At 46.9% G+C, this 9,958-nt stretch overlaps 1 protein-coding gene across 2 annotated transcripts; it reads right to left on the reverse strand.

Moving 5' to 3' along the window:
• Positions 1-652: 652 nt before the first annotated feature.
• On the reverse strand, positions 653-8,075 carry onecut1 (one cut homeobox 1). Of its 2 annotated transcripts, none has more exons than XM_030415483.1 (2): positions 6,609-8,075; positions 653-1,371 (listed from the first exon to the last, which is right to left on the reverse strand). In XM_030415483.1, the coding sequence occupies exons 1-2, from the start codon at positions 7,663-7,665 to the stop codon at positions 1,082-1,084; spliced, it is 1,347 nt and encodes a 448-aa protein (XP_030271343.1). In that variant the 5' UTR covers positions 7,666-8,075; the 3' UTR covers positions 653-1,081. The 2 variants fall into 2 exon arrangements, with proteins under 2 accessions (XP_030271343.1, XP_030271342.1); XM_030415482.1 differs by having other exon boundaries at positions 6,594-8,075.
• Positions 8,076-9,958: the final 1,883 nt, after the last annotated feature.

The following is a 9,958-nucleotide window of genomic DNA, read 5'->3' on the forward strand; positions in this document are numbered from 1 at the left end:
TTTTAAGTATGACCCATGTGAGCAGTAACATTGTCTTCTCTGTGGCTCCTCTCTAACAGTCAGTCTCAGGAGGTGAGGGAGGAAAACAAGGTTAAAAAATACTCTTAAGATTATCAACTACAAAATATACTCTTTGGTCAAATTACTCCATAGCAAGTTTCTTAAGTTTCTTTCTTTCTTTTTTTTTTTTTTAACTTCTAAAGCTGCATGAGAGGCTTCAGGGTGCAGGAGAAAAAAACAGGCTTTGGTTTCTCTCGTTTAAATCATTCAACGTTTCAGCATGTTGGAAGAAAGCACTACCGTGTTGGGTTTTGAGGTTAGGGGTTTTTTGGTTTGTTTGGGTTTTTTTTTTTTTGGTTTTGGGTTAGCAGTCTACGCATTGGGCCTTTTTTTCCCCCCTGTCTGTCTGGAATGCTTGATAGAAAGACAGACAGCTGGAGAGACGGGCAGTCCACCGCCACCGCCGAGCCGGACGAGACGAGGTCACACAACAACAATCCAGTCGCTCCTGTAGGATTTGTTTCTTCCTTTTTTTTGTCTTTTAAAGTTGATTGGCCAATCCCACCGGAGCTCCACATTCTGGCTGTTTCTCAAGCTGCAGATCAGACTGCCAATAGGCTGATTAAACCTCCATTTCGGGGGAGGGGGAGGGAGGGAAGGGGGGGGGGGGGGCACCCATCATTAAAAACCAACCAATCAGATTAAAGATAAGGATGGCGAATGATAGATTTGATACTGGATGGGGAGGTGTAAGGGGGTGTAGTAAAGCTATAGACCAGTGACAGTGAGAGTGTGTGTGTGTGAGGGGGGGACGAGGGGGGGTAAAACTATAGTCTTTTTGCAGTATGTTACACATAAACGTGTTGCTGAAACAAACATTTCAAAGCAGGTCAAACAAGAAGTCTTTGGTTTGTTTTTTTCATCTTTGGATACTATAAATATCAATATAGTACAGGTTTAAGGGCAAAACGTTGCTTCAAGGTCTCTTTTTTTTTTAAGTTTCTCTTTGTTTCTCTTAAGTTTTAAAGCTTTTCCACCGAGGTTGAGTCAGTCCATGAGTTGGGTCAAATCAGTCCGTCTTCTAGGCTTTGGTGCAGGCGTTGGGGCCAGAGTTGACTGAGTGACCGGAGCCGTCGTCCACCCACTTATCTAGGCTCCGGCGGCGTGCGTTCATAAAGAAGTTGCTGACCGTGGCCAGCTCCAGGCCCAGCTGCTGGGCGATGGTGACCTGCAGCTCTTTGGATGGACGCTTGTTCTCCTTGAAGATGGCGTGGAGCGTCCGCCGCTGCACATCTGTGAACACCAGCCGAGGCTTTTTGGTCATGTTCCCCCGCTCGCTCCTGCCGTGGTCTTGTTCCTTTCGCTTGCATGCTGCGGATAGAAGTCGGGAGAGAGAGAGAGAGGGAGGGGGACAAAGAAGGAGAGTGTTTGTGAGAGAGGGCTGAATACGCCTTTGTGAGAGAATCTTCTCTCCATCTCAACCACAACCTTGGATTCGAAGGAAAATCCTGAGATAAGAATTATCTCAGTGGCTTTCCTCGTTCATTCTCACTGACACTGACATGATTATTTAACAACTAGCTCTACTGTAGAATGTGTTGGTGCACAAATGCAAGACGATTCAAGCTTTTCATAGATGCCTACATCAAAATAATAAGACCACAGCTTTTCAGTTCAAATTGCTAACATGACAAGTGCATTGAATTCTACTGTCCTAGAAACGAGGTAGCGAATCAGCAAAATAATAGCAAAAATAAGTTAACAAGCACAAGAAAATGAGCAGTGACATATTATAATAATGTTTGACAGATACCAGCGTTACTTTTAAATGGTCGTTTCCTGAATAACATCAAAAACCATAAATGGGAACAAGCATTTTAAACACTTTAAAGTCATTTCTACAACCCAAACTAAACTTACATCAGGTGATTTGAATGAGAGCTCCTCCTCTCTGGTTTGACTTGTGGTAATTAGGTAAGAGAGTTGAAGAAAAGCAAGGATGTTACTGGATTAGTTATTGAACATGACGGTTCACAACATGTACTCTGATACTGCAGTGCTGTCTGCAAAAAGAGGCAAATCCATTTGTATCATCATGACTGTAAGTCCTCAGTAGAATTGAATCTGTCAGTTGGACCTTCTGAGAGACTTTCAGTGACAGAATCAAACTCTTCCCCATTTTGCAGTGATGGAAAGTAACAAAGTACAATTTTGAGGCCCTTTACTCGAGTAATTACATTTCCTGCTCCTTTATACTTCCACTCCACAGAATTTCGGAGATCAATATTGTACTTTTACTCCACTCCGTTTATTTGATAACTTTAGTCGCTAGTTGAAGATTGAATGCTTCATCAGAGTCAATAGTGCAATTTGAATTTTGAATTAATCTATTTGGTTGGGAGTCAGATAAAAAACTAAAACACTTAAAAACAGTGATTGCAATAATCAGAAAAATGTTGAATATCTGATTTGATAATTGATCCAGCTGATAATTGGTTGAGGCCTAGTATACAGTGTATACAAAGCCTACATGTAAATATATGTATAAATTACTTTTACTTGTACTTTTGATACTTAAGTACATTTAATATCAGACACTTTCAGGACTTTCACTCATTTTGTCTGGTTGACTTTCACTTTTACCAAAGTCAAATTTTAACTTTTACTCAATCATGGCTCTTGGGTAGCTCTGCAGGCGGACAGGACGCCGTGAGCCGGGGAACAATGAGCGCTGTCCGCGGTGCTGAAAACAACAGCAATATGGAGACCACGGAGAAATAACCCACAGGTCATCTAATAAAGGGGAAAAAAGGCAACCTGGGAATTGACAGCGCATCAAACCTCCCTCCACTTGATCTCGTTATTATTACTTCTTCTACTATTCTTCTCTTGTTAAGCCCTGCTGGAGCGCACATCGAAAGTGATGCTCACCGGTGAACAGAGGCCAGGAGGGGGCAGCGGTGTGCTGCTGGAGGGAGGCCCTGCACGGACCCAGCGGGGCCATTAACGGGCTGCATACTCTCACCACAAGGCATCCCACTCGGAAAGAGCTGATTAATTTTGCAAAACGCGGGCGGGTGGATTAAAAAAAACGAACAAACATTTTATATCAGAAATGCCTCAAAACTCCAGTGAAACTAAGTGGTGAGATTTTACGCGCAATGTCGAACCAGATGTGGAGAGAGAGAAAATCAACAGGATCATTCTGAGCGTGTAACCGCAATGTAAAAATGACTTAGAATTCTATATTGCATTAGAAATGTGTGTGTAATCAATAGTGCATATATTACCTCACATCTGTATCATAATTTTGGACTTCAGCTTCACATGTAGGCCAATATCTGTACTTTTAACATTAAAGTGTGGTAAAGTAGCAGAGAACAGACGGCTCCATTAGGGAAATATTAGAATAATAAGTCTAATAAACGTATTCTTATAATATGAAGCTGAGGTGGCTGATCCCTCACGTCCCCCCCCCCCCCCCCCCCCCCCGCCCCCCCTCTCTCTCAGGTGTGTGGTAAAGTACAGTGCAGCGACCTGTCCGCGCGGCCATAAACTGCAGTGTAACAGTGAGTGTGAGCGGCGCGCTGTCTCCAGTGTTGGTTGAGATTTTACGCGCAATGTCGAACCAGATGTGGAGAGAGAGAAAATCAACAGGATCATTCTGAGCGTGTAACCGCAATGTAAAAATGACTTAGAATTCTATATTGCATTAGAAATGTGTGTGTAATCAATAGTGCATATATTACCTCACATCTGTATCATAATTTTGGACTTCAGCTTCACATGTAGGCCAATATCTGTACTTTTAACATTAAAGTGTGGTAAAGTAGCAGAGAACAGACGGCTCCATTAGGGAAATATTAGAATAATAAGTCTAATAAACGTATTATTATAATATGAAGCTGAGGTGGCTGATCCCTCACGTCCCCCCCCCCCCCCCCCCCCCCCCGCCCCCCCTCTCTCTCAGGTGTGTGGTAAAGTACAGTGCAGCGACCTGTCCGCGCGGCCATAAACTGCAGTGTAACAGTGAGTGTGAGCGGCGCGCTGTCTCCAGTGTTGGTAAATATTAACAGAGAGCCGGAGCTCGTCGCGTAAAGGGCTGCTATAAATCAGAGGCAGTGAAGGCCACTCAGACAGCAGGAGCCACCGCGCACGGAGCCCCCCCCCGCGCGCGCAGGAGGGCCCCCGGGCCCGAGAGTCAGCTTTTCCCAGGACCGGGGTGAGGACATAACAACGGCCTCGTTATCACACTAATCACACACACATACATACACACACATACAGACACACACTGCTGCTGCTCCCGGCTAATGATTACAAACACACACAGATAACTCCACAGACTCGCACACAGTGGGCCTGACACTGGCACGGTGTGATGGCAGCGCTGCGTTTTTCATAACCTCACAGAGGACAACAAACAGACCTCTGTGCTCCAAACGTGCAGCCGGAAACACCGACCCGCAAATCTATGCGAGCGCGGACGTGCGTCTTACTTTACTGCGAGGCGGTGACATTCACCGAGAGAGCCTCAAAGCACCAGAAAAACACAGGATTGACCCTCCAATTACAACTGATTTACATCCATCTGTCACTTCTGAACACATTCATTAAACACACCTATTCTATTCTATTCTATTATGTTATGTTCTATTCTACTCTGTTCTATTCAGATGGGTAATTGAATACGTGGGAAAAGGAGAAAAGGCCCGAGATTAATTTCAGAGGCCTGAGATCAATAAGTATATCACATCTACTTCAGCACACGATCACATATCTGGTTCACCGAGGAACGAACGGATCAATAAAACGGCCGCTCTAAATTAATTTAGTTTTTTTATCTGTAAAAAATGTTCTCCACCGCCATCCTTCATTTATTGGGGGTGGCTGTGGTTTTATATTTTCACTTTCTTTTCCTCAAGAGAAGATTCGTGATTTTAATTTTTGATTTTTTTTTTATCTTCTAAAAAAAAAAAAAAAAGAGTTTGATTTAAACCACACAGGGAAGGAGGGGGAAAAAAATGGCTGACCACAGCTGAAGCAGGCCTGAGAGGTTTGTTTCCTCCCCCCGCCATGTATTCATGTGTCAGTCGTTCAAGAATCACCAGCAATACTGATCGATCATCCCGCAGATCTGAGGAGTTGATCTGATGATCGAAGCAGCTCCAAAAAGTTCCAGGAGATTTAAAAAACAAAAAAACAAAAAAGGAAAGTCAGTGATGAAATCTCATCTTCAAACCACACACACACACACACACACACACGCACACACACACACACACACGCAGCAGTAGCAGCAGCAGCAGCAGCAGATGGGAAAACTGAAAAATAATCTATTGCGATTACACACCCACGTGCACACGCGCCCAAAAAAAATAAAATAAAAACACTACACGCGCACTTTCCACCATAAGTGACCGCGGCCTCACTTTTCAAAAAGCCAAAAAGCCTCATTAGCAGATCATCGATTAAGCCTGTGGACGTTAGAAAACACACACACACACACACACACACACACACACACACACACACAAAAAGACCACTGGGTGCCATGTGAACGCGCACGTGCGATTTGGGGGCCTCGTTGAGCGCCCTAATTGACTCGTGCGTACCTCAGGGACAAATTAATACAGAGGTCTATCAGTTAATTAGAGAGACCTCAGTCGAGTCAGGCTGAGCCAAACACAAACACACGCTCTCCATTCTATTCTGTTCTATTCTATAGTAATATCACCAAGTTGAGACAAAACCCATTTCAGCGACTAAATAATGCACGACTTCAGCTTTACTTGACATTTAAATTCAGTTTATCACACACTCTCAAGAACACGTGCACACACACACACACACTTCTCTCTCTCTCTCTTTCTGTGTGTGTGTGTGTGTGTGTTAACACCACGTGCAGCACCCAAAAAAAGGGGGCCGATCAGTTGCACCTACACCAAAATAAACACATTCCTAACGATTTCTGGGCGAAGGATCAGTTTACGCACACAGTCCGGCGGTCGATACCTTGAGGTGAAATGACATGAGCGCTTGTTTCACATGAGCCCAAAATCAGCGTGGAGACCGAAGAAGAAGAAGAAGAAAAAAGAAAAAGAAGTGGGGATGCGTATTGATATCAGGCCACGAGCACCAGACCGGTGAAGCACTTTGTAACTTTTTTGGGACTGTGTGAGGTTGGATCTGACCATCACTCCCTCCCTCCCTCCTCCTCCTCCACCCCTCCAGGCATGAACCTCTCATTTTGGAAGCCATATCTAAAGAAAAGCAGGGTTCATCAAAGCCCGAGGCAGGTTTAATTCTGGAGACATGGTGTTATGTATTATTTGATAAAGAAACCATAAGCCTAGAGGGAACATTTGTCCTGGATGCTACCCTGATGTGATTCTTGATTCACACTGAGATTACTTCGACATGTTCAGGGTTGTTTTTTTTTCTTTCTCCACTTTACAGAATCAGCTTTGGTTCCCTTCCCCCTTTGACCCGCTGCTAAATACAAGGTAGCATTCAGGGCTAATGTTCCAGCTCCAGCGTCTGTATTTCTCAGCCACACATTCAGAGGATGAAAACAAAAAGGGGGGCTTTACCGAGGCTTCGCTCACCTGCGAGCCTGAGCGCGCTCATGCGTTGGAACTCAGGCTCCTGCAGCCATTTCCACATGCGGCGGAAGGTCTCTCTGCCGGACTTGAGCTTGGACCAGGGTTTGGGGTTCCTCAGCAAGTCGGACAGGGTCCCCTGGGACCTGCACAGGACCCGCTGGGCAAAGATGGCCTGAGGGATGCTGTAGCGCTTCAGCTCCGTGGTGATCCTCTGCGCCACCTCTTTGGTATTCACCTCCTCCATCTGGCCCCCAGAAACACCACCCCCTCCACCGCCGCCCCCTTGCTGCCCGGGCCCGGAGGCCTGCTCCCGGCTGTTCCCCAGCCCCTGGCCATGCCCCTGCGCGCCAAGGTGGGCGTGCGGGTGGTGGTGGAGGCCGTTGATTTGTACCATGCCCGCCGAGGAGCTCATGTGCTGCTCCGTGTGTCTGCCGAGCATGGCCGGGTGGTGAGCCTCGAACCCGCTGGGGGTGAGCATCTTCTCACCAGGCATGGCGGCACCGGGATGAGCGTAGGGAGGGATGCCGGCCTGGGTCGTGTGTATGCTGGCCAGACCGGAGCCGGACAGCGGGGAGAGGCTCTGGCCCATGCAGGGATCCTTGTGATGATATGCGGGATACAGACTGTTCATAGGCGCCAGACTCCGGTCCTCGCGCATCAACGTGAAGCTGCCGCTGACATTTCCGGGGATCCTCTGGTGCGGGTGAGGGTGAGGATGGTGGGGATGGTGGTGGTGGTGGTGATGATGGGGAGGAAACTTGTCGGACACGGTGGAGATGGGGGGTAAGGGCTGCAGGGGCGTTAGGGTGGTGTAAGTGCTGCTCGCACTCATGCCAGGGGGGGCTTCACACATGCTGATGGCTGGATGCAAGTGTCCGTGGCTGGGATGATAGTCTCCGCTGTCCAGCAGGGTCGCCATGCCCATAGCGCGGTGGCTCAGACCCCGGGGGCTCGGACGGGAATGTGGACTGTGGCCACTCAGCAGCTCTCCGTGACCGGCCACGGACTCATGCACTCCGTGCAGGTCGCCAATATTCTCCATCGACAGCTGTGCGTTCATGATCCGGGCAGCGCTGTGGACAAACCATCTATCTGACCTACCGCAGTTAGCTGGTGTCCAGAAGTCCTCACGTCCAGGAAAGTTCAATTCTCTTTTGTTGCTATTTCTCCTCTTGCAGCAGCCTCCCTCGCTCCCGCCTCCTCTCTGTCCTTATATTTGATTTTTTTTCCCCTGTCCTCTGACGCTGTTTTCGCTTTTTTTTTTTCTGGCAGAACTCCTTCTTTTCCCTTGATATTTTTAGTATTATTATTTTTATATTCACTTTTTATTTTTATTTTTTTTTCTTTCTGATTCTCTTTATGATTCAAGCCCCCCCACCGCCAACCAGCTGTCCTTGCGCTCCGGTCGGGTGCCGCGCCATCTCTCTAGTTGTGTGTCTCCGGCCCCTCTTCCACCGCAGCACAGATCGCTGTCTGCACATGCGCACTGCCAGCACACATCTCCTCCCATACTCTCTCTCTCTCTTTCTCTCTCTCTCTCTCTCTCTCACACACACACGCCCCGTCGCTCTGACGTCAGCTACCTTATTAAGGAAGAGAGGCATCAAACCACCTGCTTAAAGCTCCTCTCCTGGACATTCAGCAAACCTTTAGCCTCCGCTCACATGTTAAAGATGCAAATAGACGGATCCCTAACGAGATCCATCGCAGGATCGACCCGTGGAAATTGGACTGGACGCTACTTCTAATGTTCGACCGCCAGCTGTTATTTAGAAAATGCTAAATTCATTAGTGGGGGGGTGTCCGTAATGAGGCTCTATCTCCAGTCCTCCTTAAATTATTAGGTGCAAATGAAGTAAACTTCCGGGTTCATTTGGAGTTGATTTTTGACTGGTGAGGTCTAGGGGCAGAAGACTCCCATGGAAGCAGTGTTAATTCTTCCAGAGGAAAAAAAAACAAAACACAACAGGAAAAAAAAAGAAAGAGGCTTTAGGGATTAAAAAAACAAAGCATGAGCATTTAATTAGCCGCTAAATTTAGATCCTGTGTGTTCATGCTCCAGGATCCATATTCTTTCATTATGAGGCTGCCCCCCCCCACTCCACTCCACCCACCTCACCCACCACCACCACCAACCCCCCTCTGTGCCAAATATGTGGCGGTTTAACCAAACGAGGAAGACTGTAGTACCTTCTCTTTTGATAGAAAAAGATGAGCAGATGTGTCTATTGTTCAACCATTAGGCTTAACGAACCAAGCCCAGCACTGTGTGTGTGTGTGTGTGTGTGCCACACACACACACGCACACACACACACACTTGCCCTATTTGGAGTTGGACACATGCACATTTTATTTCTAAAGTTTAAGAATCATTATCTAAACGTAGATACAATAGTGAAATTAAACGCCAACATGTCATTTATTCACACGAGAGAATATTTATTTAGAAGCTTTCAAGATGGTACAAATCCACACATACACACTGACAAGGAGATGACATGCTGACACATCACATGACTGCTGTCCCCGTGCTGCTGCTGCTGCTGCTGCTGTTGTTGTTGTTGTTGTTGTTGTTGGAGCGCATTATGCTCCTCTCGGATCTGCAGCCGGATACAAGCCGGGCCCCTGCTCACATGTCAGGGGCCGTTTAGCCCTAATAGAGCGGTGGCGCACAGGCGTCCTCAGCCTCGGCCCGAGGTGACAGCTTGCAGCGGTCAGTGTCCTGCTGGACCCCCCGCTGAATGAGGGACATGTCAAAGGTGACGCTTCAAGACTCCCAAAGCCAACATCTGCGGGGGGACAGATTAACCTTTCAGACTTTTCCCTGTCCAGGACCTGCTACGGGGGGCCCCCCGCATCTGCCAAGGGGTCCCCACAATGGAGCCAGCGCTCGGTTGAACGAGTTAAATAAAAGAAAAAGAAAAAAAAAGAAGAAGAAGAAGAAGAAGAGAAGAAGTTAAACTGTCTCTGATGTGAAGTCAATGTCAACGGCGTGTGTGTGACGTGTGTCGAGACAAAGGGACACTAATTCCTCGAAGTGTGGCCGTCCAACCGTGCAGCCCCGAGGACATAATGGAGTTCAGAGGCAGGCCGAGCAGGGGGACAAAAACACACGCGTGTGCATTTTAAAACCAGCTCCTACACTTTAATTCAACTTCATCAGAATTAAATCCCCTAACAAAAAAAATTGCCAATATATAAAATACACAATCTATAGAATTAAATCCTTCTGTTTCTGATCATAAAACCTTCAATCTGTCTGCGTAAACCACGTTATTCTGTTGTTGTTTTGCGCAGAGGGGAAAAAAAAAACCCAAAACGAGATGCGGAGAGACAGAGGGAGTATGAAAGG

The sequence above is a fragment of the Sparus aurata genome, chromosome 4 (genome assembly GCF_900880675.1).
Source record: "Sparus aurata chromosome 4, fSpaAur1.1, whole genome shotgun sequence".
In the NCBI taxonomy this organism is placed as follows: domain Eukaryota; kingdom Metazoa; phylum Chordata; class Actinopteri; order Spariformes; family Sparidae; genus Sparus; species Sparus aurata.

What these genes read in the sequence shown, in the direction of transcription:
- onecut1 (XM_030415482.1), bottom strand. Translation starts at nt 7,665, where the DNA reads ATGAACGCACAGCTGTCGATGGAGAATATTGGCGACCTGCACGGAGTG. An exon ending in CGCAGGTGAGCGAAGCCTCG is followed by an intron (nt 1,372 to 6,593) that starts GTAAAGCCCCCC and finishes TTCTATCCGCAG; the next exon opens with CATGCAAGCGAAAGGAACAA.